This window comes from Mustelus asterias, chromosome 8 (assembly GCF_964213995.1).
Source record: "Mustelus asterias chromosome 8, sMusAst1.hap1.1, whole genome shotgun sequence".
Taxonomy (NCBI): domain Eukaryota; kingdom Metazoa; phylum Chordata; class Chondrichthyes; order Carcharhiniformes; family Triakidae; genus Mustelus; species Mustelus asterias.
This window is the reverse complement of record NC_135808.1, coordinates 79,915,215-79,942,696: the sequence shown is the minus strand read 5'-3', so window position 1 is coordinate 79,942,696 and position 27,482 is coordinate 79,915,215. Positions and strand designations below refer to the sequence as shown.

The following is a 27,482-nucleotide window of genomic DNA, read 5'->3' as shown; positions in this document are numbered from 1 at the left end:
TGATTTACCATCACCAAAATCGGTACAGGAACAGATAGTATCATCCAACAATAAAGGAGTTAGAAGTGCTAAGTTCAGGCAGCATATCCTTGCTGAAAAACATCCATGAGCATTCAGAGTTTTCCCACCTGTTGGTGAAACTGTTTTATCAATTAGATGGAACATGTCAAAGAACAAAGAAATGGCAAAAGCCAAGAGGAAAGGCCACAACATAGTCTCCTACTCAAATAACTTATGATTTAGTTTCTCCTGGAGTGGGACATATAGATTTAACAAAATCTTCAGTGCTCTTATATTTAGTTGTTTTTTTAAAGCATCCAGTGAACCAGGCAAGAATCACATATCCAGACACCAACCTAGATAAAAACTTGAATTTACATTGTAGGTTTAACTAGTCAGAATGTCCCAAGGTAGCCTCACAGTCAATTAACTACTTTTGGAATACACACAAGTGGTGATGCACAAAGGGGAAGAGAATAAAAGAATAAGGGCTACAGATCTATTTTAGGTTTTGGAGAAGGTGGACAAAATGGCTTAATTCCAGAAGTTGTCCTGAAAATACACGCCACTTCTCCCTCAATTACAAGACTAAAATGCTTTTGGTATCTATCTCTCTCCCCTCAGCCTGTAATTCATCAACAACTCCTAAATTTACTGGAATAGAAAAATGCATTAGAAAACTACAAGCAATTTATCATTCATACTATCGGGGAGAATTGGTAGAAAAAGCAAATAACAATTGGACCGATTAGCGCTGGCAGCAAACAATTTCCTCTTCATAAAGATTGCTGGGTTTAGAATAGGATAGAAAATTAATAACTTTATCCTTTGGGTTAGTGGGCCTCATGGATTTCTTTATCACTAAGTTCGAGACTGTCTATGTATTGGCTGCTTCCTCTACATTGCTTAGCAATTGCCCACCAGCCTCCAGTTTTCCACCCACTCTAGCCCCGAATTTCCATCTCTGCAATTTCACCATCCACCTCCAGCTGCCCTCTTGCCTACTCCAAATTGTTAGGATGTTTTTCTAATTCTTGATTTCCCCCTTCCTCCAGTCACTCAACCTCACTTCCTGCCAATCAATATGATCAATGGTTCCTTCACATGCTCTGTTCTTTTTTCCTTCAAAACTACAAAGAATTATCACACTTTCCTCAAATATTTTCATCAATTTAAGTCCCACCTGCATCCTCCCTTCCTTTTACAAGGTTGTTCCTCCCAACTGGGCAACTATCTCTTCCAAAATTCCTTTCTGATCATTCCAATCTGGCTTCTGCTTGTATGATAGCACTGGAATGGCGCTAATCAAACTGCAGACATAAGGTGATGATAACAATGCTGTTTCATTCCCCCTTCACTTCAATGCAACATTGGACACGGTTAATTATATACACTCAAGAGTATTTCTCATCCACTGTCCACCTTCATGGCACTACTCTCTCTGTAAATCTGAATATGGAAGACCACCTTCAGCTATGGCTTCTCTTCCCACCTAAAAAGTTCTCTCCCAAGACCCCAAGGATCCATCCTTTGTTTCCCCCCCCCCCCAACCTCCTCACCTGCATGCTGCCCTCAGCAACTTCTCCGACTGACACGGGGGCCAGTATCTACTCGTACAGAGATGACACCCAACTCTACCTCTCCACCACCTCTTGATCTCTCCAGCGATTGCCTGAAATCAATTTGTGGATATGTCTTATTTTCCATATTTTAACTTGGAAGATGATCGAAATATCAGTATGGCCTGGCAATGATCCCCTCCCCAGCCCTGCCAGGGGTGGGGAGCTTTTCTCATGATTTCACTGGGTTGTGACTAACACACCAATCCACTATGCCTCAAAAAAGGTAGACAAGGGAGTCAGCTGCCAACCCTTTATTATTTGACCACTGGATATAATATTTGAAAGAACACATTAGGGGTATTTTTTCTAACCCTCAACCATCTTCACTTCCCACAGTGTACTGCAACAACAGCTTATATTTAGATAACACTTCTAATATAATAAAATGTCCAAGTCACCCAAGAAGATGTTATGACAGATGACTAAAAGCTTACTCAATGAGATTGATTTTAAAGGAGAGTCTTAAAGGAGGAAAGCAAGGTTAGGAACGGTATTCCAGATCTTGGGGCTTTGGCAACCGAAGGCACGGCCGATGTTACAGCAATTAAAATTGGAGATGTTCAAGAGATCATAATTAGATGAACTCAGTTACCTCGGAGAGTTGTGGTGCTGGAGCAAATTTCAGAGATAGTGAGGGGTGAGGGCACGGAGGGATTTGAAAACAAGGATGAGAATTTTAAAATCAACACATTGCTTGACCAGGAGCTTACATAGAGCAGCAAACACAGGGATGACAAGGGCACAGGACTTACTGAAAGTTAAGACATGGGTTGCAGAGTTTTGGATTACCTCAAACTTAGAGGGTCGAATGTAGAAGACCAATAGTCAAACCTGAAGATAACAAAAGGCACAACTGAAGGGTTAGGCAGTAGATGAACTGAGCCAGGAGCCAAGTCAGGTGATATTACAGAGGTGGAATTAAACGATCTTAGGTCATGGCAAAAGTGAGTTTAGGAGCTCATCTCAGAACTGAACACAGAACTCAGACTGGTTCAATCTAATTTTTTTTAAACCGGGGAGAGGGGTGGAGTTAGTAGCAAGGGAATGGAGGTTGGAGTGGGTCCAAAAACAAATGGTTTCAATCTTATTTAAATGGAGGAAATTTCTGTTCATCTCAATCTGATAATGCAGCAATAATGGGGGAAAGAGGTGATGAGGTAGAATTGGATGTCGTCAGCATACATAAAAACTGTTCTTTCGGAGGGTGGTGCCAAAGGCAGCGTGCAGATGGAAAATAGGAATGGGCCAGGGATAGTTTCTTGGGGTCATCAGAGGTAGCAGTGCAGAAGCAGGAAGAAAAGCCATTGCAAGTGATTCTCTGTCTATGATCAGATAGGTAAGAATAGAACCAGCTAAGAACAACCCCACCCAGCTGGACAACAATGGAGAGATGTTGGAGGATGATGGTCTGGGTCAACCACATCAAAGGCTACAAACAGGCAGAGAAGGACAACATCTTGAGCTGCCCTACAGCCTTAAATGAGCCAATAAAATAAAAAAATTACTAATGATTTTTCAAGTTCAGCTAATTGCTCTTACTTTTGATGGCTTCACACATGGTCCTTTAGACGTCGACATTCCTCGTCTCCCTCTCACCTTAGGCCTTAAATGGAAACAGGCAGCCAGCAAAACTCCATTCTCAAGACTAATAAAAACCATCAGTACTAGTCCTATATCTGGAGAGGCTCTTCAAGCAATTCTCAAATTCCTGAACAAGTTATTAGAAACGGTTTGCCATCTGAGAAACAACTTTCCTCTCACCTGTTGCTTCTAATCTTCCTTCCCTGGCCACTACCATCACAGTCTTTCTTGTCAATTACTATAATCACTGCTCCACCCCCTCCTCCTTTGACCTTGATACACATGAAATACATTATCCAGCACACCTCCCTTGACCCCAGCCGAGTTGAAAATAAGAGTGGTTGCAGAGTCTCTAGCTTCAACTTGCATGTTCCCAGGATTCCCAAACTATTCCATAGAATTCCTTTGATATTTTTTCCTCTATCTTCAAACTTTTAAAACATAAGCTTGGCATCACATTCAATGCTTCCCAATTTATATCTCTTTTCAGTTAAGGTCCCGCACGATGAACCTTGCTATCTCAAAGAAGAAACATTGCCACCCTCTACCACAGTATGGTCAAGGTAATAAAATACTATGCTGGAAATTAACTCAACTCACTTTACTCCATGGCACAGCTGCCATACACTAAAGAGGCTATAATAGTGAGCTTTTGGAATATGTATTTTGAGAGAGAGAGAGAGAGAGAGATAAATGCTCATGCTGTTTTCCCCACAATAAAACTGTGCTTGGTGAGTATTCAGCACAAAGTCTAATTGTAAATTCAAATATTTCCCATAACTGTCAAATGGAAATCAATTCTTAAATTTTAAAAGTATTTAAATTACAATCGAACAGGTCACAGCATATTTCCTGAATTAAAACTTCTCCGTCCTTTCGGAAGTGCTGTGCTATTCTGATAAAATCCTAAAACAATGCCACAATCATATTGAAAGCATTACATCATACTCAACCTTGAGTACAGACCTTTCCTATCCTTCACAACATTTTCCTGCCCATGGATGTCACACAGACATCCTCCTTTTCCACCACAACACATAAGCTCAGGCATTAATAAGTACAGAAATGTTTATTGACCAAAAATGGTATTCCAAAATAAGAACTAGAGTAATGGCCTAAGTTAGTATACTGCTATGAATAATTAAGATGTGGAGATGCCGGCGTTGGACTGGGTTAAGCACAGTAAGAAGTCTCACAACACCAGGTTAAAGTCCAACAGGTTTATTTGGTAGCAAATACCATAAGCTTTCGGAGCAATGCATTGCTCCGAAAGCTTATGGTATTTGCTACCAAATAAACCTGTTGGACTTTAACCTGGTGTTGTGAGACTTCTTACTATGAATAATTAAAGCAACATTTTGCCAAGTTGCGTTGCTTGGGTCTTATTTTTGAAGTGGGGTGGGAAGAAAATTGGGTCTCTAAAAACTAAGATAAATTCAGAAAGGGAAAGAAAACAGCAATTTTTTTTTTAAAAATTGAAGGATAATCCATAATTACTTGGAGATCATGAGCATCACTGATCTGACTCATCATCACATTCAGTTAACCCTTAAATAGTTGTTTTTGCATTAAGAGTATAGCTAAATAATCTGAACAATCCCCATCCACCACCACTCTCCTCCGTCTGGTTGAACTGGTTCTCTCACTCAACAATTTCTCCTTCAACTCATCTCACTTCTTCCAAATAAAAGGGGAGGCTATGGGCACCCACATGGGTCCCATTTGCGCCTGTCTCTTTATGGGTTATGTGGAGCATTCTCTGTTCCAGTCCGACTCCGTCCCCCTCCCACAACTTCTTCATCAGTACATCAATGACTATTTCAGTGCCACTTCATACTCTTGTCTGCACCTGGAAAAATTTTATCAATTTTGCTTCCAATTTCCTCTATCACCTTCACATGGTCCATTTCTGACACTCTTCCCTTCCTTGACCCCTCAGTCTCCATTTCTGGTGATAAACTGTTTACTAGTATCCATTACAAGCCCAACGACTCCCACACTACCTTGACGACAGCTCTTCACACTCCACATCCTGCAAGGACTCCATTCTATTCTCTCAGTTCCTTCCTCTCTGCCACATCAGTTCTGATTATGCCTTTTTCCAAAATAGCGCTGCTAATATGTCTTCCTTCTTCCTCAATTGTGGTGTTCCACCCACTGTGGTTGACAGGGCTCTCAACCGCGTCCAAACCCACCCCGGACCACTGCTCTCAGTACACCCCTCCCTCCCAGAACCAGGATAGGGTCTTCTTTGTCCTCACTTTTCACCCCACCAGTCTCCACATTCAAAGGATCATCCTCCATCATTTCCACCAACTCCAACATAATGCCACTACCCAATACATCCTCCCCTTATCGCCCCACCCCAGTCAGCACTCCACAGGGTCCGCTCTCTCTCTGGGACACCCTGGTCCACTTCTCCATCACACACAACACCTCACCCTCTGCCCACGGCACCTTCCCATACAATCGTAGAAGGTGCAACACCTACCCCTTTACCTTCTTCCTGTTCACCATCCCAGGTCCTAACACCCCTTTCAGGTGAAGTAACACTTCACATGCACCTCCTTCAATCTGGTCTATTGCATTCGCTGCTCCCAATGCTGTAAAGTGGCTTGGGTGACTGCTTTGCTGAACACCTTCAATCTGTCCACAAGCAGGACCCAGACCTTCCTGTCACTTGCCACTTCAACACACCATCCTGCTCTCCTATCCACATGTCCATCCTTGGCCTTTCGCAGTGTGCTAGCGAACCCCAACGCAAACTGGAGGAACAGCACCTCGTCTTCCGATTGGGCACATTACAGCCTTCTGGACTGAACACTGAGTTCAACAACTTCAGAGGATGAACTCTCTCCTCCACCTTCACCCCATTTCCATTTCATTTCATCCATCCATTTTATCATCCTTCTTTCTCACTTCTATTTTTCCACTTCTCCATTCCAGCCTGCTTTCTGTTCACAGCCACCCTCCCACCCTCAGTGCAACTGCCACATTCCTCAGGCAGTTCTTTCACAATCTGTACCTCTGTTCTGCCATTCTCACATTCTGATCACTTAATGGACACTCTCAGCACCTTCTCAGCTTCTGTATCATCGTTTACATTCCCTTTGTCTAGTTCCAGCCCCCCCTCCACCTCAATAGTTTAAACCTCTGTTGATTCTCTCTGCTCTGACGAAGAGTTATTAAACTCGAAATGTTGGCGAAATACGGAATTGGCTGAGTGGTAGAAAACACGAAAATTCATGCTTTTCAGGCTGGAGGAAGGTTTGCAGTGGAGTTTCTCGGGGGTCTGTGTTGGGGCCCTTGCTTTTCCAGATAGATGGTGTACAAGGCACAAATTCAAAGTTTGAATATAATACAAAACTAAGTATTGTGAACTGTGAGGACAGTGTAGAACTTCAAAAAGCACATAGACAAGTTGGTGGAATGGGTAGACAGGTTGCAGATGAGGTCCAATGCACAGAAATGTGAAGTGATTTATTTTGGTAGAACGAACAAAGAGAACAACAAAGAACAATACAGCACAGGAACAGGCCCTTCGGCCCTCCAAGCCCGCGCCGCTCCCCGGTCCAGGATTGAATCCTGAATCCAGGATCCCCGCCCAATTTTCCAGCCTATCTACATACCAATATCCTATCCACCGAGCTGTCCCTCACAGCTACGATGCTTTGTTCATTACAACCTATTAACTCACCCCCACCCCCCCATTCCAGACCATGGAGAGACAAATAGGGGGTGCAGGAGCAGACAGGTGGATATGGTTTTTAATGTGCACAAATCATTGAAGTTGGCAGGATAGGTTGACATGATGTGGAGATGCCGGCGTTGGACTGGGGTAAGCACAGTAAGAAGTCTCACAACACCAGGTTAAAGTCCAACAGGTTTATTTGGTAGCAAATACCATAAGCTTTCGGAGCGTGCTGCTCCTTCGTCAGATGGAGTGGTCTCTGTTCTCAAACAGGAAAGGATAGGTTGAGACAGCAATTAATAAGGCAAACAGTATTTTGAGCTTTATTAATAGAGGAATTGAGTACAAGAGCAAAGAGATTATGTTGAACTTGTACAAGTCACAAGTTCAGCCTCTGCTGGAGTATTGCATCCAGTTCTGGGTACTGTACTTTTAGGAAGAATGTGAAAGCATTGGAGTGCAGAAGAGATTCACAAGACAGGTTCCTGGGCTGAGGAACTTGAGTTATAAAGATAGATTGAAGTTAGGACTGCTTTCTTTAGAGAAAAGGTCAAAAGGAGATTTGATTTGGGGGACCTGGACAGAGTAGTTAGGGAGAAACTGTTTCCATTCATGAAAGGATTGAGAACAAGAGGACAGAGATTTAAAATAATTAGTACAAAAGCAATAGTGATAGGAGGAAAACATTTTCACACAGTGAGTGATTAGGATCCTGAATGCACGGCCTGAGTGTGTGGTGGAGGCAGGTTCAATTCAAACATTAAAAGGTTAGGTTGGTATTTGAAATGAAAGACTATGCAGGCTTACAGGAGTTAGACGAATGGAAATAGGTGGGTTGCCTATTCAGAGACACAGAATAGATCAAATGGACTCTTCCCAGGTAAACACATGTTTACATGTTTACACTCTTCACATGTAAACCTAAATCAGTTTTTGATGGACTTTAATCTTTGCAATGGGAACGCAACAGAAAGCTGTCCTTACCCCATACCTAACCTAACGATGGAACAAAAGACTAAGATTTGCTACAGTAAGAATATTGTCCTTACAGCAATACCCAAGATGATTCAAGTCTTTCTGAAGAAAGTTCAATTGCAGTCTCTTTGTTTTTCTAGCTGAAATCTGATCTTTTCCAGATGTGATGTGCACCTATGACCCTGAATATGGCAACCAAATTAGAATTTCAGACCTTTTCCAAACTTGAGGGAAAATAAGCATATTTTACTGGCTCATAGAAAGAAAATTGAATGCATCAGTGGAAATTTGATCAAACTGATCCAAGAGATATCTATGCATTGTCCAGTCATGAAGAGAGAACATAATCCTCCACATCACAGCACGATCTCAGAATCTAATTAATTGTATTCCAAGATGGCAGGTTAGTGAAATACTTCACTTTCGACCCAACTTCAAGTGCTAAGCGCTTGCTTTCTTTTCCCCAAAGCGTTGTGGTATTCTCCAACTGGATCATGGGACTGCACATTGGTATATTATCTCAGAGGATAGGTATCATCCCACCCATGGCAATTTATATCAATAAAACAAGCATCATTTCAGCAAGGAACCAAAAAAAAGTTCCAATCTCTCAAATTCACAACTTCTTCTGACCACTTTGCATCCAAGGATTTGAACTATGCACCAAATGCTTTGCCAGACCAATGTTCTCTCCCAAACTAAATAACAACTCCCCCACAATATTAATTTGCTTCTTAAGCAGGGAAAGAAAAAAAAAAATCAGATTAATTTGATGTGAACAATTTAATCAGTTAACTCACGTATGCAGGCGCAAAGGGAAACAGACTGGAGATTGCCAATTCTATAGTACCGAGCTTGAACATTCCTTTCTCGCACTTCCATTTAACATCTTGCAGCAAGAAGACATTTTCAAAATTTTCTGAAACAGCTTACTCTGTACACATTAAAAAATTTTAGGTAGTACTTGAAGGTTTGAACAGAAAAACAAGGAAGCACTCCACCGTGATAGGTGCGGTTCTTTGGATGAGACGTTAAACCAAGGCTCCAGCTGCCTACTCCAGTGAACGTACAAGATCACATGGCATTATTTCAAAGAATAGCAAACGAGTTATCCCCAGTGTCCTAGAGAACTTATCCCTCAAATCAACTTCACAAAAAACAGATTCTCTTTTCATAATCACATAGTTGTTGGTAGGAAATGGCTGAGCACAAATTGGCTGCACATGTCCTACATTAGAATGTTACTACACTTCCAAAAAGTACATCATTGGCAGTAAAGCACTTTGAGACAGCCAGTGATCATGAAAAACACTATATACATGCAAATTTGTCTTTCCTTATCGTCTACAATCTAGAAATAGAGCAATCAGTTAAAAGTGAAATTTAGAATCTTTCTTTGGATCAAGATTTTTATAATTGGTGGATGTGGAAACATTTCCCAAAACATATCAGCATAAAGTAGTTCCAAAATGATTTTCCCATTCTAAAGAGGTAAGTGTTAAAGTTCCCCATTTCAGGTTGGGTTTCTGTATAAAAGGAGAAGTGCTCAAATTTCAAAATCATTTACACAAAGTCCAAAGTCTGACTAATTATAATACCTATGGAATCACAAAAAAAATTAGACCACAAGGGAGTAACACTGAAATGGCCTCCTTTCATGCCATGAGAAAACTTTAAGTTGGCATGAGTCAAAAGCTAAATTGCACACTACATTTACAACAAAAAGCAAGACATTTTTGGTCCACAGTCTCCACATGAAGAGTTTGGGGTTTTCTTTTGCAACCCCCCAGCATTTATCCTATTTCATCAAATTTGTCCCCCTATGTTGAGCTAAACTTATCAGTAGCCAAACACCATTTTTAAGCTTCATATATATCAAGATAGAACAGCGGCGAGAGGTACAGGACATGCTTCACTGGATTATTAATCACTGAGCTCAGGTTTCAATTCATATTTGACTTTTTAAATACAATTTCATTTGGATTTTTCAGTAGACCAACCAGATTTTTCCTTGCCTTAAGCCACCTTGACTGCCATTTGCCCACATTCAACACTGCAGAAAAGTTCATGAAGGCACTTTAATTCATCTAAATCTCATCTATTTGTACATTCTATTTTAACATTCCTAACTTGTGTTAACAACTTTCTACCACCCTCTCCACACATACTACTGAATCTTAAGTAATTCAGTCTGGTCTTTTTCTCCCTGTTCCATTCATTTTGCTGCTCTTCTTCCCTACCATCCTGCAAAACAATTCACGATGGCACTATTTCAACCCGACTCCCTAGTTCACAGTGGAGCACTCTCATCCAAGAGCAATGTTCCAACTCCCTGCCTCTCTTTTACATCACTCCTACCCAAGCCTTGCTGATTGAAGCAATTGATCATTGCACCTTGTAGGTAGCAACTCCTGGGATAGCATTTTCTCTGCAAGCTTCCAGACTCTGCTGTAAGGTTCAAATGCCATGTCGGAGACAATCACTCAATTATGATTTTCCCTTGAGTAGCCAATTAATGGCGAGAGGGGAGACTTGCCTTCCAAATAATGATGGTGGTCAGGCTTTGGAAGCTGATTGGAAAATTAGAGGTGGAGACCAACTCGAAAATCCTTTAATGTGGGTCAATTGACTGCTTGCAAGGAGATATAGCCTTGCTGCCCACCACCACCCCCCAACCCCCATCCTATTTCACCGCCAGAGAGATGGCCTAGTGGCGAGATAGCATCAGCGGCTGGGATCCTCTGATGCCGTATGCCCCGCCACCACTGCCACTGAGAATAGAGAACTTGGAGCTCAGCCAAATCTTCATTCACCATAGTGGGACCAGAGAATCCCAGCTGCAGGCGAGGCTGAAGAATTCTGGCCAGTGAACCAGCATGCAGACCGGCTCTGTAAAATTCCATGCCTCCATACCTGCTTTCATTCCTGTACTCAGTGGGAACTAAAAACCCAGCCCCTGTTCCCACCTACAGAAGGCAAGGGCTAGATCAATTCCATTAATAGAACCAGAGAAAATTACAGCTCAGGAACAGGCCTTTTGGTCCTTCTTGTCTGTGCCAAACCATTTTTTGCCTAGTCCCACTGACCTGCACTTGGACCATATCCTTCCACACCCCTCTCATCCATGAACCCGTCCAAGTTTTTCTTAAATGTTAAAAGTGACCACTTTATCCGGTAGCTCATTGCACACTGCCACCACTCTGCGTGAAGAAGCCCCCCCTTTAAACTTTTCTCCTTTCACCCTTAACCCATGCACTCTGGTTTTTTTTCTCCCCTAGCCTCAGTGGAAAAAGCCTGCTTGCATTCACTATCTATACCCATCAAAATCTTGTACACCTCTATCAAATCTCCCCTCATTCTTCTACGCTCCAGGGAATAAAGTCCCAACCTATTCAATCTCTCTCTGTGACTCAGCTTCTCAAGTCCCGGCAACATCCTTGTGAACCTTCTCTGCACTCTTTCAACCTTATTTACATCCTTCCTGTAACTAGGTGACCAAAACTGTACACAATACTCTAAATTCGGCCTCACCAATGCCTTATATAACCTTGATGTGGAGATGCCGGCGTTGGACTGGGGTGAACACGGTAAGAAGTCTCACAACACCAGGTTAAAGTCCAACAGGTTTATTTGGTAGCAAATACCATAAGCTTTCGGAGCACTGCTCCTTCGTCAGATGGAGTGGAAATGTGCTCTCAAACAGTGCAAACAGACAATATCAAGTTGCAGAATACTGATTAGAATGCGAATCCTACAGCCAGCCAGGTCTTAAAGGTACAGACAATGACCCACATTGTCTGTACCTTTAAGACCTGGCTGGCTGTAGGATTCGCATTCTAATCAGTATTCTGCAACTTGATATTGTCTGTTTGCACTGTTTGAGAGCACATTTCCACTCCATCTGACAAAGGTGCAGTACTCTGAAAGCTTATGGTATTTGCTACCAAATAAACCTGTTGGACTTTAACCTGGTGTTGTGAGATTTCTTACCTTATATAACATTACCATAACACTCCAACTTTTATATCGATACTCCGATTTATAAAGGCCAATGTACCAAAGGTGCTCTTTACGACCCTATCCACCTGTGACGTCACTTTTAGGGAATTCTGTACCTGTATTCCCAGATCCCTCTGTTCAACTGCACTCTTCAGAGTCCTACCATTTACCCTGTACGTTCTTCTTTGGTTTGTCCTTCCAAAGTTCAATACCTCACACTTGTCTGCGTTAAATTGCATTTGCCATTTTTCAGCCCATTTTCCTAGCTGGTCCAAATCCCTCTGCAAGCTTTGAAAACCTTCCTCACTGTCCACTACACCTCCAATCTTAGTATCATCAGCAAACTCGCAGATCCAATTTACCACATTATCATCCAGATCATTGATATAGATGACAAACAACAATGGACCCAACACTGATCCCTGCGGCACACCACTAGTCACAGGCCTCCACTCAGAGAAGCAATCCTCCACAACCACTCTCTGGCTTCTTCCATTGAGCCAGTGTCTAATCCAATTTACTACCTCCCCATGTATACCTAGCGACTGAACCTTCCTAACTAACCTCCTATGAGGGACCTTGTCAAAGGCCTTGCTGAAATCCAGGTAGACAACATCCACCGCCTTCCCTGGTAACCTCCTCAAAAAACTCTAATAGATTGGTCAAACATGACCTACCACGCACAAAGCCATGTTGACTCTCCCTAATAAGTCCCTGTCTATCCAAATATTTGTAGATCCTATCCCTTACCACATCTTTCAATAACTTGCCCACCACCGACGTCAAACTTACTGGCCTATAATTTCCCAGATTTCTTTTGGAACCTTTTTTAAACAACGGAACAATGTGAACCACCCTCCAATCATCCGGCAGCTCCCCCGTGAATACTGACATTTTAAATATGTCTGCCAGGGCCCCTGCAAGTTCAACACTTGCAAGTTGTTTCACTTAAAGTTGCAATTCTCAGGAACACGAGTACAATTTCAAGTGAGAACTTGCTTTACCTGCAAGGATTCTTTTTTAAATTCAAGGAAGAAAGAATGGTTCAAATCCATATGTGACTGAAAGACACGCAGTCATGAGGTGCATGTTGAGTTACCTACCTCGTCTTCCTCTGCCACTTACAGGCTATTCTCCAAAGCAGCGTGCTTCAAGAGAGGGGGGAACACTTGCCTTATTGGAATCTAAAGCAAGTTATAGAACAAAGAACAGTACAGCACAGTACAGGCACTTCGGCCCTCGATGTTGTGCGGAGCTTTGTCCGAAACCAAGATCAAGCTATCCCACTCCCTATCATTCTGGTGTGTTCCATGTGCCTATCCAATAACCGCTTGAAAGTTCCTAAAGTGTCTGACTCCACTATCACAGCAGGCAGTCCATTCCACACCCCAACCACTCTGAGTAAAGAACCTACCTCGGACATCCCTCCTACATCTCCCACCATGAACCTTATAGTTATGCCCCCTAGTAACAGCTACATTCACCTGAGGAAATAGTCTCTGAACGTCCACTCTATCTATCCCCTTATCATCTTATAAACCTCTATTAAGTCACTTCTCATCCTCCTCCGCTCTAAAGAGAAAAGCCCTAGCTCCCTCAACTTTTCCTTACAAGATCTACTCTCCAAACCAGGCAGCATCCTGGTAAATCTCCTCTGCACTCTCTCCAATGCTTCCACATCCTTCTTATAGTGAGGTGACCAGAACTGCACACAATATTCCAAATGTGGTCTCACCAAAGTCCTGCACAGTTGCAGCATTACCCCACGGCTCTTAAACTCAAACCCCCCTTAATGTTAGAAGGAATGGCACAAAAAACTTATGAAGCCCAGATTGGTCACCAAAAACAGCAAACCATGATCGTCAGAAGATAAACATTGATGGGAGTGTGCAGAAGGCAGCTGTTCCTCTTTATCTAGTATGCAACCTGGAATACAGAGGCAAAACTCTGAAGGAAGATTGTTCTGACCTAAAAATTAACTGCGTCTCTCTCCACTGATGTTGTCTGACCTGCTCACTATTTTCAGCATTTTCTGTTTTTATTAAACCCTTATCCATGCCATTGCTATCTCCAGACTTGACTACTCTAATGCATGCCTGGCCAACTGCCCACATTCTACCCTCTAAAGCCATCTAAAACTCTGCTGCCTACATTCTTATTCCATTGTCCCTTTCACCAATCATTCCTATGCTCAGTGACGTATCTTGGTTTCCACTTGAGCAACGTCTCAATTTTGAAATTTACATCCTTGTTTACAAACTGCTCCATGACTGTGCTCCTCCCTAACTCTCATCACCTCCAGGTCTACGTTTTTCCAATATATCTGTGGTCCTCTAATTCTTGGATTTTAACTGCTCCACTATTTGTGGTTGCGCCTCAATTGTAAAGGCTCCAAGCTCTGGAATGCTAACCCTACACATTTCTGCCTCTCGAACACATTTTCCCACTTATAAGGCACTCCTTAAAACATACCTCTTTGGTCATGTTTGATTATATGCCCTAAAATATCCTGGCTCAGTATATTTTGTTTATAATGTCTTTGTGAAGGGCCTTGGGATGTTTTATTTTGATAAAGGTGCCAGATAAATTGAAGTTGTGGCAGTGTGTACCATCTACATACCAAATATCTATGTGGCATTGGTCCAAAGGACGAAGATACTGCCTAAGAGAACTTATGTATCGAAATGGAATTAAAGTGATATTCTTCCACTCCAGCTCTGGTTAAAGTTGGACTTATACAATTACCTGGAAGCAACAATAATCACTTACCTAGTAGCAACCCTCAATTACAGAATTCCCACAAACCATAACTTAATTGGTTTGAACCATAACCTGCCTATGGGCAGTAATTCTAATATGTATACATCGTGCTCATTAAACATTTAGGATTTTAAAATTAAACATTGTTGTAATTTTTCTTGTAGAAAACAGGGTCACTTAGGATACATCCACCGAACTGGTCAGCACGTGCCCTTGGAGCCTTTTGGCTGTCCTGAGAGAACTCAATATGTTATAACTGGGAATGCATGCTGCCAGCGAACATAAAAGGGCAACCAGCAAATACAACTCTTCTTTCTTTCCCTTGCATTTCCTTCTCTCTCCAAATAACCAAATATATGTGCAAATTGACTCTGTTAGAAGTAGAGTTATCCTGTTCACCCTAAAGTGTAATTGTCTTCTGAAAAGAAGGTTCTCCCACCTGTGGAAATTTTCCACGTTCCAGAATTTTGATCCAGAGATAGTGAAGGAAAGGCATTATAGTTAGTAACTTTTGAATTCCTGCAGCGCATCTTGTAGATGGTACACACTGCCACTGTTCATCGGTGGTGGAAGGATTGAATGTTTGTGGATGGGGTTTCAATCAAGCAGGCTGCTTTGTTCAGGATGGTGTCAAACTTCTTGAATGCTGTTGGAACTGCACTCATCCCAGCAAGTGGAGAGTATTCCATCACATTCCTGCCTTGTCGATGGTGGACAGGCTTCGTTGGAGGAGTCTGGAGACTCATTTAGAGAGTTATGTTTTAAGGAGTGTCGAACAAGTGGGAAAATGTATTCGAGAGACAGAGATGTGTAGGGTTAGCATTCCAGAGCTTGGAGCCTTTACAATTGAAGGTGCAGCCACAAATAGTGGAGCAGTTAAAATCCAAGAATTAGAGAAGCACAGATATATTGGAAAAACGTAGACCTGGAGGTGATAAGAGTTAGGGAGGGGCACAGTCATGGAGCAGTTTGTAAACAAGGATGTAAATTTCAAAATTGAGACGTTGCTTAACTGGAAACCAAGATAGGTCACGGAGCATAGGAGTGATTGGTGGAAGGGACAATGGAGTCTGGATGTAGGCAGCAGAGTTTTAGATGGCCTTAGAGGGTACAATGTGGGCAACTGGCCAGGCATGCATTAGAGTTGTCAAGTCTGGAGATAGCCAGGGTTCCTAGCCTTTGACCTGGTCTGGTCGTTTACAGTATTTACATGGGTAGTCCAGTTCAGTTTTTGGTCAATGGTAACACCCAGGATGTTGACTGTGTGGGATTCAGCGATGGCAATGCTATTGAATGTCAAGGGATGATAGTTATTAGATTCTCTCTTGTTGGAAATGGTCATTGCCTGGCATGAGAGGTGTGAATATTACTTGCCACTTATAAGCCCAAGCCTGGATATTGTCCAGATCATACTGCAATTGGACATGAACTGCTTCAACATTTGAGGAGTCACAATGGGGCTGAACATTTGTGCAGTCATCAGCAAACATTCCACTTCTGACCTTAAGATGGAAGGAAGGTCATGATGAAGCAGCTGAAGATGGCTGGGCCTAGGACACTACCCTGAGGAATCCCCACAGTGATACCCTGGAACTGAGATGTTGACCTCAAACAACCATAACCATTTCCCTTTGTGCCAGGTATGACTCCAAACAGCAGAGTTCTCCCCGATTCCCAGTTTTGCTAGGGCATTTGATGCCGCACTCGGTCAAATGCTGCCTTGATATCAAGGGCAGTCACTCTCACCTCACCTCTGGCATTCAACTCCTTTGTCCATGTTTGAACCAAAATTATAATGAGGTCAGAAACTAAGTGGCCCTGGCAGAACACAAACTGAGCATCCATGAGCAGGTTATTGCTGAGGCTGAGTCAGTGCTGCTTGATAGCACTGTTGATGACCCCTTCCATCATTTTTCTGATGAGATGCTAATTGGCTGGGTTGGATTTGTCCTGTTTTTTGTGTACAGGACATATCTGGGCAATTTTCCACATTGCCAGGTAGATGCCAGTACTGATTCATCAGCTGAAGGTTTCAGCTTGGATTAAAAGTTGCCCAAGTGACAGAAAACAGAAGTGGGAGAGTTATTTTTCAGACTGGTGGATAGTTCATTGTGGGATTTCCCTAGGAGCTGAATATTATAACTATTGTTTTTCTTGATCTATATTAGTGACCTAGATTTGATCATTCAGGGCACAATTTCAAAATCAGCACATAACACAAAACTTGGAAGTATTGTGAACTGTGCTGAGGATAGTGATAGACTTCAAGAATACAGTCAGACTGGTGTAAAGGGTGTGTACATATGAAATTGAATACAGAGAAGTATGAAGCATTTCATTTTGATTGCAAGAATGGGGAGAGGCAATATTAAATAAATATAAAGGGTGTGCAGTAGAGAGGTCTATATGCACAAATTGTTGAAGATGGCAGGGCAAATTGTGAAAATGGGTTGAAGTAGTATACGGGATCCTGGGCTTTTTAAACAGAGGCACGAAGTACAAAAGCAAGGAAGTTATGGTGAGCTGTAATAAGACACTTTCATCTCAACTGGAGTATTATGTTCAATTTCAGGCTCCACACTCAAGAAGAATATGAAGGCATTGGAGAGGGTGCAGGAAAGAATCACAAGCATGTTTCCAAGGATGAGACACTTTAGATGGACAGAATGGATAAGCTGAGGCTATTTTCCTAAGAAGAGAGCAGCTTGACAGACGAGTGAATAGAACTGTTCAAAATCATGATGGGTCAGGATGGAGTAGACAGGGAGAAACTGCAATGTTCTTGACAAAAGCAGTAAAAGCTGGAAAATCTCAGCAGGTCTGACAGCATCTGTGGAGAGAGAATAGAACCAACGTTGAGTCTGAATGACCCTTTGTCAGATTTTGTTCTTGACAAAATCTTTCAATATATTCAGCACCTTTCCGGATGAGCCTTCACCATTTTGATTGTTTACCAGCCAAGCACTTCCATGAGTTGGCAGGGATGCTTCGAGGACATGCCTAAGGCACTTCCACTATCCTTGTGGATGTCTCCTGCAGCAACTAAATTTCCAGTACAGCAGTTGCTTTGGGAGTCTGGATGTTTTATGTTAAAAGGCAATATATATATATTATATATATATATATCCGTTATTGTTACTGTGCTTCACAAACTGTCAGCAAGAAAATGTTTATTAACTAGAACTTGATAGCAATGTACACTATTATGAAATTTTGATCATACAGCTTGTAGTAAACAAATCAAAATGAATTTAGCCTAGTTGAAGAATAGTCCCATTGCAGAGAGAATCCAAAATCATTTCCTAATTCCTGGATATTTCCAATCTATTCTTGCCTCAAGCAATGATAAAGTCCATTATAAACAAAAATTATTTACAAATAAAAGTTTAATAAATACAGAACTTTGGTTACAAGGGAAATTCCAGTGTTTACCAAAGAACCTACAATCCTTGACAAAAAATAAGAAATGCATGAATTTGTATCAGTGTCATAAAGACAGCCACATAATGAAGTAAATCAATTTTCAGATAATAAATTCAAGGGAACAACCCTGACTTCCAACAGAGCTCCAAACTGGATTTTACAAGGAAGCGCTCCACACACATCTTATCTAATAGTGCACTACCTGTCTAAAACTGCTCGAATGAAAAGACAACGCCTTGTTAGTGCCATACTTAAAAGAGCAACTTCTGTAAATATTTCATTATTGTACCTGCAGGTAAAAGAAATTAAGCGCTTTAAATTTACAAACTGCAACAACTGAATGCTGAAGAACTGACATTTCTCGAATCTTCTATAACTTGACTGTTGTAATAAAGGGTAAGCCAAACAAAGTTTATAGAACCTGAAGGAGATCTTGATTTTCCAGACATATTCTAAGTTACTTTTACTAACTTACATCTATGTTTATGCAGAATAAGCAACTCATTTATCAACCATCAGCCACCCAGTAAATCAGCTGTCATTTAACTAACCAGAAAATAATTGATAAATTTTAGGATTGCTGCTATGCCACCAACAGCAAGGGCTAGGTTTGGCAGGCTAGGTTTGGCAGGCTAGGTTTGGCAGGCTAGGTTTGGCAGGCTAGGTGGGAGGATGTTCAAATAAGATTTGGCCAACTGGCTGGAAGGACACTGCGCTGACATTGGGAATGCCGATTTACCCAAGGCCGTGCCAGGAACTGCAAGATTTAAAGGCCCAATGTAAAGCCAAATACCCATGGGAGTGATTGTCCTCCAAAAAGATTCACATCGTTGACTTCAAGGTAATGACACCAACTCCAATAATTTATCTACAACAGGCAACCTAAATTTATTTTTTTCTCAGCAAAATATTGTAATTAGTCAGTACCACCCAAATGAATACATAATTTAACATTGAACCACATAATCAAGTTCAATTATCAGCACTGGATAAAAGCAAATTACTGCAGATGATGGAATCTGAAACCAAGAGAGAAAATGCTGGAAAATCTCAGCCGGTCTGGCAGCATCTGTAAGGAGAGAAAAGAGCTGACGTTTCGAGTCCAGATGATCCTTTGTCAAAGCTGTTATTTAACTAACCGTTTTGACAAAGGGTCATCTGGACTCGAAACGTCAGCTCTTTTCTCTTCTTACAGATGCTGTCAGACCTGAGATTTTCCAGCATTTTCTCTTTTGGTTAATTGTCAACAGTTCAAGCATAACCTTATCTCAACATTTCTTAAAACCAGTTTTCTAAGCAATAAGGATTTCTTCAACTTCAATACTATCTCACTGTCATTTTCCTTCTTCTGTGTTGTAATAGCAAATTTACTCCCTGCTCAATCCAGTATTAGTTGCTCTACATCCAGTCACTAAAGTGAGATGCAAGTGACTTGACATCCCATTTGACTTTTATTTCCAGTTTTTCTCTTCCAAGAACTGGGTCATCTCGTCCAGATTAGATACTTGCCACCTAGAGTAACATGCAAGCTACGTTTGGCAAAGCAGTTGTTTGCCTCACACTACCAAAACATTTGGTGAACTCCTGATAGATTAAGCAGAAATAGACAGGAACTAAGCAGCATTTACTTTCAAATAAGTGCACCAAAAGACGATCAAGGATCAATGTGAAAACTAAGGCAAAAGTTTAAGAAACATCACAAACAGAGATAGGAGAGACCCACTTTTAAAATAACTGCATTAGTGACAATAGGATTACAAAGTTAATTTTAAAAATAATTGAATGCAACAACTCCTGAGCGAGCTACATGACATTACTTCGTTATCCTACCCCGATAAAATGTATATTTAGATGTTACAGTACACGGTAGGGTTATCTTGATCTAAAGTTCTGCTAATTTAGGCAGCCAATGATTCATGATTGAACGTCCTAAATAGAAGTCATTTGCTGTACCATCACAGGGTTAAAAAAAAGAGAATTGCAGACAGTAGAATAACCACTGCCTGAAAGAAGCCAGCTTCCTGTGAGCCTACAATGTGTACTTATCAGGTAATTATCTCCTTTAACACATCCCACCTTACTCGAAATCTGAATACATTGCTCAAAACACAACACTCTCGGCTTCTCAGTGTTTCAGTGATCAACGTAAAAAAAAGTTATGTCGGCAGCGCAGATTTTTGCAACAGCCAAACTCGTCCCGATTTAAGCGTTCCTCGTAAAACAGCAAGGAAAACGAAGTTCAGTAGAAATTCACAGCAAGCGCTTTGAACAGAATGGAAGGCAATGCAAAGGAACTGTCAAATCCAATCTAAGATCATAGCAAAGGGGGATGGGTCTTGGGAAAGTGTGCGACCACCAGCGTGAGAAAGGAAATCCCGGGAGGTCATGCCCATCGATTTCTAACATTGCGAGCAAAGTAAATCTGCAGTAACCCGAAATGTAGTTTCTGTTTTATTGAGGCAGTTCTCTCCGCCTGCCCGCCCGCCCCCCCCCCATATTACTCCCTCCGTTTAGTGTCCTCCTCACTAAGTGCGGAGCGCGATCCACTGGTGGCACTCCCTGGAATAAAATGCCAGCGACCTCTCCCTCCCGTCCCACTCGGTAATTCCCCCTGCTTCCCATCCAAAGCTAACTGCCTAATGGAGTTCACAAACTGCGCCATCTTGGAGTAGGAAGGGAATAAAAACACACAGACAGGGAAAACATTTGAATAATTCATGCAGATGTTAACTGAGGTTAGAGCTGACTCCAAAGTTGCTTCTTTTGCTCGAGCGCATTTAAACGCCAGCTTGATTAAAATGTATCATCCAGGCACCAAAGCCAACTCCACTCGCTCAACTGGTCGGAAAAGGGAAGGTATCTCGGCCCAAGTGTATGGTAGAGTGTGGTTACTCGGAAGATCGGGAAAGGGTGGTAGTCCAACACATGTTGGGTCTTTTAAACTATCCAGAAACTACACAAGACCGACTCCTCCCCATCTCTTTATTCGCTTCAAAGTTTAACCCCGATAATCGGTATTGCAAGTTTTAGATCACTAAAAATCAAGTGAGATTGTATTTTGATGCTTTTCTAAATGCAGCGCTTATATAAGACCCCCTTGCCTTTCCACCTCGACATGGACTGAGGGCTTGGAGGGTGCACACGTTCTCGATGATCGCTGCTGTTTGACTGGGAACTACACTGTACAGTATCCAACGCATCTTCAAACCCCTGCTTGAATAATGTAAAACCCACACACCTATGGAGGAAACGACTGGAAGTTGTTACAAAAAGTCAGCTGCAGGACTCTGACCCATCTTTCACACAAGCTACATTTAAACTGAAGATTGGTGGCCACCTGAAAGTTTTGGGGGTAACTTTTTAAAGCTCACTCACCCAAGTGCAAAGTCAGGCTGATAGAGTTGGGGTACTGGATCCCAGCGAGCATCGTCTGACTTTGCCACCAAGTAGTATCGGCTTGGTTATTGTAGTCGGTCAGGTAGCCGGCGCCGTGCTGGAGCCGGGGGTCGCTGGAGTCGCAGATGTGGCAGGACTTGGTGACCCCGGTCACTCCGGTCTGCACGCAGTACTCTTCTGGGGGGAAACCACAAGTGTTGCTGGCCACCACGGTCACGTTGAAGGCGGCGTTGACGAATTCGGGCATGCAGCGCTGAGCCCGCGAGCTCCCGTCGTAGCATTCGTCCATGGCTGCCAGGCACTGCCAGAGTAGGCAGCCGAACAGAACCAGCCGCAGGCTCCAGCCCAGGCTGCCCGCGGCCGCCGCTGCACCTTTCTTCCGAGCTCCAGGTCCTCCCAGCGCCATCACAACTCGCACACAACACACACTCCAAGCAAAAAGGCACAGGCTCCACACCCTCGCAGTGCAATCTGGGACCAAGGAGTGGATCAGTAACACCGCACTCCCAAAGTCTGACCACTTCCGCCCATACACAGAGGGGGAGCAGAGATTGCACTCATACTAAACTGTCAATTCAATGACCAAGCACCCCACTCAACTTTCTCTAACCGTATTCCTCCGCCTATTGTTATAAGTGGCTTGACACCAGCACTGCTTTGATTTGTCAGAGTTGCACACTGCTCAGAAAATAATGCTCCATCGATTTTTTTTTAATCAAGCTGCCGCGGTTTGGTTGCCCCCGCCGCCCCTCAGTCTCTCCTTACCGCTGATTACTTATCGATTTGGGCCGTTGCAATGATTTCTCTCATCTTAAGGAGCAATTGAATAACGGGTGGTGGAGTGGGTTTGCAAAAAAAGTTTATGATTACATGCCCTATTGTCCTGTTTTACATTACCTAACTGCTGCAAAGTTGAAGCACTTTGCAACATCTTTAAGCTCCCCTTTACTCTGAATTTTCTCGATTTCCGTTATAGGAGGGAATTCGAAATATCGCCAAGAATAAATCATTGAAAGTATCAAATTGTGCTTTTATTTCATGTGATATTGAGATTTTTACTGCCGTTTGGAGATCGCATTCTAACAAGAATGCGCATTAATGTAGTAGCTGTATAGTAGAAATGCCGCTAGGTAGTTCGCGGAGATATAGTCAGACAAAGAAGTTGCTGGCCAGCAGACGTGACTAGAAGCTTGGTTAAAAAGGTAGATTTTAAGAAAGATCTTAAAGGAAGACAGAAAAATGAAGGGGTTTTGGAAGGAAATTCCAGACCATAGGGTCTCAATAGTTTATGGGATGGTCACCAGTGGTGGGCAAAGGGAGGGGATGCTCAAGAGGTTAATATTGGTGGTATGGATAGTTCTGGAGGTTTGTAGGTTTAGAAGAGGTTCCAGAACTAGGGCAAGGAAAGCCATGAAAGGATTTCAATATACAATAAGTATTTTACATATGGGGCAATAGGTTACTGAGAGCCAATGTAGGTCAGCAAGATAATGGACGAGTTAGTGTTGACAGAGAACAGGATATAAGCAACATAGATTTGTATATGTTGATGTCTACAGAGCATAGAAGATGGCTAGTATGACATTGAAATAGGCATGTCTGGAAGTGGCAAAAGTATGGATGAGGGTTTCAATATTTGGGCTTAAGCAGAAGTAGAAGCAGATAATTTTATAGAAAAAGAAGTGAAGGTCAATGTAAAGGAACGCATATGTGGTCAGAAGATCAGCTTGGGGTCAAATAGGGCTCAAAGCCTGTGAACAGTAATCTTCAATCTGAGGTAATGGTCAGACACAGGGATGGAATCTGTTGCAAGGATTCCAAGTTTGTGGTGGGAGCCTGTGACAATGTCATCAGTCTTCTCAATGTTTCAGTGGAGGAAATTGTGGCTCATCCAAGACTGGATATTGGACAAGCAGTCTGACAGCACAGAGGCGGCAGAAGAGTTGAGTTGAATAGTCAAGTATAGAGGTATAAAAACAAACATGGGGCAATTGAGCAGAAAGAGTGGAGTGAGATAGTGTTACAGGGTGGATATAGGTAGTCTTAGAAATGGGTTTGGGTATTTGGTTAAAAGCCAAAATACACTAGAACCTGATGGGCTCTGACGAAGGGCCATCTAGACTCAAAACATTGGCTCTATTCTCTCCCCACAGATGCTGTCAGACCTGCTGAGATTTTCCAGCATTTTCTGTTTTTGTTTGAATATTTGGTGTTGGGGTCAAATAAGATACCAAAATTGTGAACTCCTTGGTTCAGCCTCATTCAGTTTCCAGGGAGAGGGATGGAGTTGGTGGCTGGGGAACAGAAAACAACGGCTTTGAACTTCCTAATATTTAATTAGAGAACATCTCTAGTACTAGATGTCAATCACGTTGTCTGACAATTTAGAGAAAGTGGAGGGATGCAAAAGGTGATGGTGAGGTGGGACTGAGTGTCCTCAGCATACATTTGGAAACTGCTCTGTTTTCAGATGATGTTGCCAAGGGGCACCACATAAATGCAAAATAGGAGAGGCCCAGGATGGATCCTTAAGGGGCACCAAAGGTAACAACTTGAGAGTGGGAATAGAAGCCATTGAAGTTGATTCTCTGCTTATGATTAGATATATAAAAATGGAAGCAGATAAGCACAGCTCTGACCAGTTGGAAGATGATGAAGAGGCAGTGGAGGAGGATGATGTGGTTAACTGTGTGGAAGCATACACAGACTGAGAAGAATGAGGATTGTTTGTTTACCTTTGTAACTGTCACATAGTATGTCATTTGTGACTTTGAAAGGAGTTGTTTTGGTACTTTATCGGGGTGGAAACTTGATTGAAGATTTTCAATGGAATTCTGGGAAAGATGGGAGCAGAGTTGGGAAACAATTCTAGAGAAGAAAATATGGAGATGGAGGCAATGGAAGGAAAGAGTCGGGCTCATCAAGGATGTATGAGGTAAATTATGCGTTTATGCAGAATGTTGGCAGGGTTCTTAATGAGTATTTTGTTTCTGTCTTTCAGGAAAGAGGAATGATGCAGACAATCTTGTTATGAGGAGGAGGGTGAAATATTAGAGAGAGGAAGTATGGGACAGACTGACAGATGGACTGTATTCCAGGCTGCTAAAGGAAACCAGGGAGTAAATAGTTGAAACTCTATGGATCATTTTTCAATCCTCACTAGATACAGGCAAGCTACCAAAGGATTGGAGGTCTGCGAATGTTGTACCATTGTTTAAAAAGGATACGAGGGATAGGCCAAATAATTATAGGCCAGTCACTCTGACTTTGGTAGTGGGCAAATTATTAGAATCAATTCTGAGAGCCATGATAAACTATCGTTTAGAAATGCATGAATGCATCAGGGATAGTCAGCGTGGTTTCATGAAGGGAAAGTCATGTCTCACTAACTTAATTGAACTTTTTGAGGAAGTAACAGAGAGGATTGATGAGGGTAATGTGGTGGATGTGGTCTGCATGGATTTCAGTAAGGCATTTGACAAGGTCCCACATGGCAGACTGGTCAAAAAAAGTAAAAGCCCATGAGATATAGGTGAAGTGGTGAGTTGGATACAAAATTGGCTCAGTAACAAGAAACAAAGGGTCATGATTGACAGGTGATTTACTGAATGGAAATCAGTTTCCAGTGGAATCCAGTGTCGGGTCCCTTGCTATTTGTGGTATAAATGATTTAGACTTAAATGTGGGAGGCATGATTGGGAAATTTGCAGATGACACAAAAATCGGCCGTGTAGTTGATAATGAAGAGGATAGCTGTGGACTCCAGAATGATATCAATGACATGATTGAGTGGGTGGAAAAGTGACAAATGGAATTCAATCCAGAGAACAGAGAGATAATGCATTTTGGGAGGGCAAACAAGGCAAGGGAATACATTATAAATAGGAGAATATTGAGAGGGGTAGAGGAAATGAGAAACCTTGGGATGCACGTCCACAGGTCCATGAAGAACAGTAGAACAGTTAGATAATGTAGTAAAGAATGCATTTGAATACTTTCCTTTATTGTACAAGGTATAGAATACAAAAGCAGGGATATAATGATGGAACTGATAAAATGCTGGTTAGGCCACAGCTAAAATTTTGCATACAATTCTAGTTACCACAGTACAGGATGGACATAATTGTTGTCGAGAGAGTACAGAGGAGACATACAAGAATGTTTCTAGGCTGTGAAAATTGGAGCTATAATGAAATATTGAATAGGCTACAGTTGTTTTCCTTAGAACAGGGGAGGCTTTATTGAAGTGTACAAAATTATGAGGGGCCTAGGCAGAGTAGACAGGAAATAATTGTTCCCCCAGCAGAGAGGTCAATTACCAGGCCCAGATATAAGGTAGAAGGATTAGAGAAGATATTTGGTGTGGTAGCATGCACCTTTAAGGGATAAGTTATCGAGGGTCACATGACCCATCAGGCCAATTGCAGCGAGGCATGCAAATTGAGAGCGGGAGCACAGGCTCTCTGGCAGTTGGCGTCCAGAAGCATTCTTATCTCTGTCTTGTATATAGTTATTTTCCCCTAAATAAGCGCTGTTCATTTATCTGCCTTGTTAGTTGTCAATTCCTTGCAGTTATTACATTAGGAAAAATGTTTTCACCCAGAGGGTAATAGTTGTCTGGAATTTTCTGCCTGGATTTGTGGTTGAGGCAGAAACAAACCCTCAACTTATTTAAAAGGTGCCTGAATCTGCACCTGAAGTGATGTAACCTGCAAGGCTGCAGAGCGTATGCTGGAAGATGGGATTAGAATCGGCGGCTAGTTTTTTCAGCTGGTGCAAACACAATGAACTGAATGGCCTCTTTCTGTGCTATATTTTTGTATGGTTCTCTAGTCACTGTAGCTGAGGAGGGAGACCTGAGATAGGAAGTTGTGTGGTCAGCAAGTTAGCAGAAATAGGGTTAAGAGAGCAGGTGCTGGGTCTTGTGGACAAGAAGAACTCAGAAAAGGCATTAGGAATGATAGAACAGAAATGAGAGAATGAAGGCAGTTCAGCTAGGGCAAGGGGGAATTTTACAAGAAGATTGTCCCAGTAGGCTAGGAGGGAGGGAGGGAAGTGGCAGAAGTAATTGATCAGATGGTCTTAGTAACAAAAATGTCCATGAGCTCCTCAGACTTAATGGAGATGTGAGTGGAAAAGACAGGGGCCGGAATTTTCCAGCCTTTCACGCCCTGCCACCACTGCCAACAGGGATGTAGAACTTGGCACTCAGCAAAATCTCCATTCATTGCAGCGGGACCAGAGAATCCTGCTGGTGTGAACAGCCAGAGAATCCTGCCCAGAGGAGATGGGTTTACGAAGACAATTTGAAGAAGCCCTGGAGAGAAACTAGAGAACAATGCAAGGTCAAAGAGATTCCACTCAAGTTTGTTTTGGGATAATGCTCCTTCATACTTTACTTCCCTTTCTGATTTCCTTTTCCTCGCAGCTAACATGTCAGAGACAAGGAATTGAACAAATTAAAACTGCATTTTATTACTCTATGACATAATATATTCACATTCTGATTATGGTGCCCACTGCATCAATTAACGTTAGCCCTTTACACACTATATAGAGAAAGCATCATGTAACAGCCCAATGTGATGTCTTGAAGACAGTTTGGTGCCAGCTGGAATGAGCTGAGTAGTTGCAGTCTAGTCTAAGTAGGATCAGCTGTTTGTTTTCCAGTTTTAGAGATGACATGATGTATATGGCAATGATACCTTCTGTAAATACTGATGTCAGATTTTAATATTTTAAAGATTTGCATCAAGCAAATTAAAACTGTTGACTCGAATTCCTACTGGATTCAGTAGCCCAGAACTAACCACTTGCATGTAACATTAGCAATAACTTCTCTGCTTTTCTTTCCACAGGATTTGTCTGAAGGAGACTGCAGCAGAAGTATTCCTAACCCTTTTTGTTCAGTGAATCATTCCAATTATTGTACTGACACAAACTGGGAACCTGGAAATCTCAGTCCAACTCAACAATAGGATTTAAGTCAGGAATCAAACCTAAATGAAATAGTACAAACATAGATCTGGAATAGC

The 27,482-nt window shown here is 42.1% G+C and overlaps 1 protein-coding gene across 1 annotated transcript in view; it reads right to left on the bottom strand.

The window, feature by feature from the left end:
• lamc1 (laminin, gamma 1) overlaps positions 1-21,950 on the bottom strand; it is a 251,907-nt gene extending 229,957 nt beyond the window's left edge. Inside the window, exon 1 of the mRNA XM_078218326.1 lies at positions 21,427-21,950. Coding sequence (XP_078074452.1) covers positions 21,427-21,853 — 427 coding nt within the window. The 5' untranslated portion in view covers positions 21,854-21,950. The remainder of the gene's footprint in view (positions 1-21,426) is intronic.
• Positions 21,951-27,482: the final 5,532 nt, after the last annotated feature.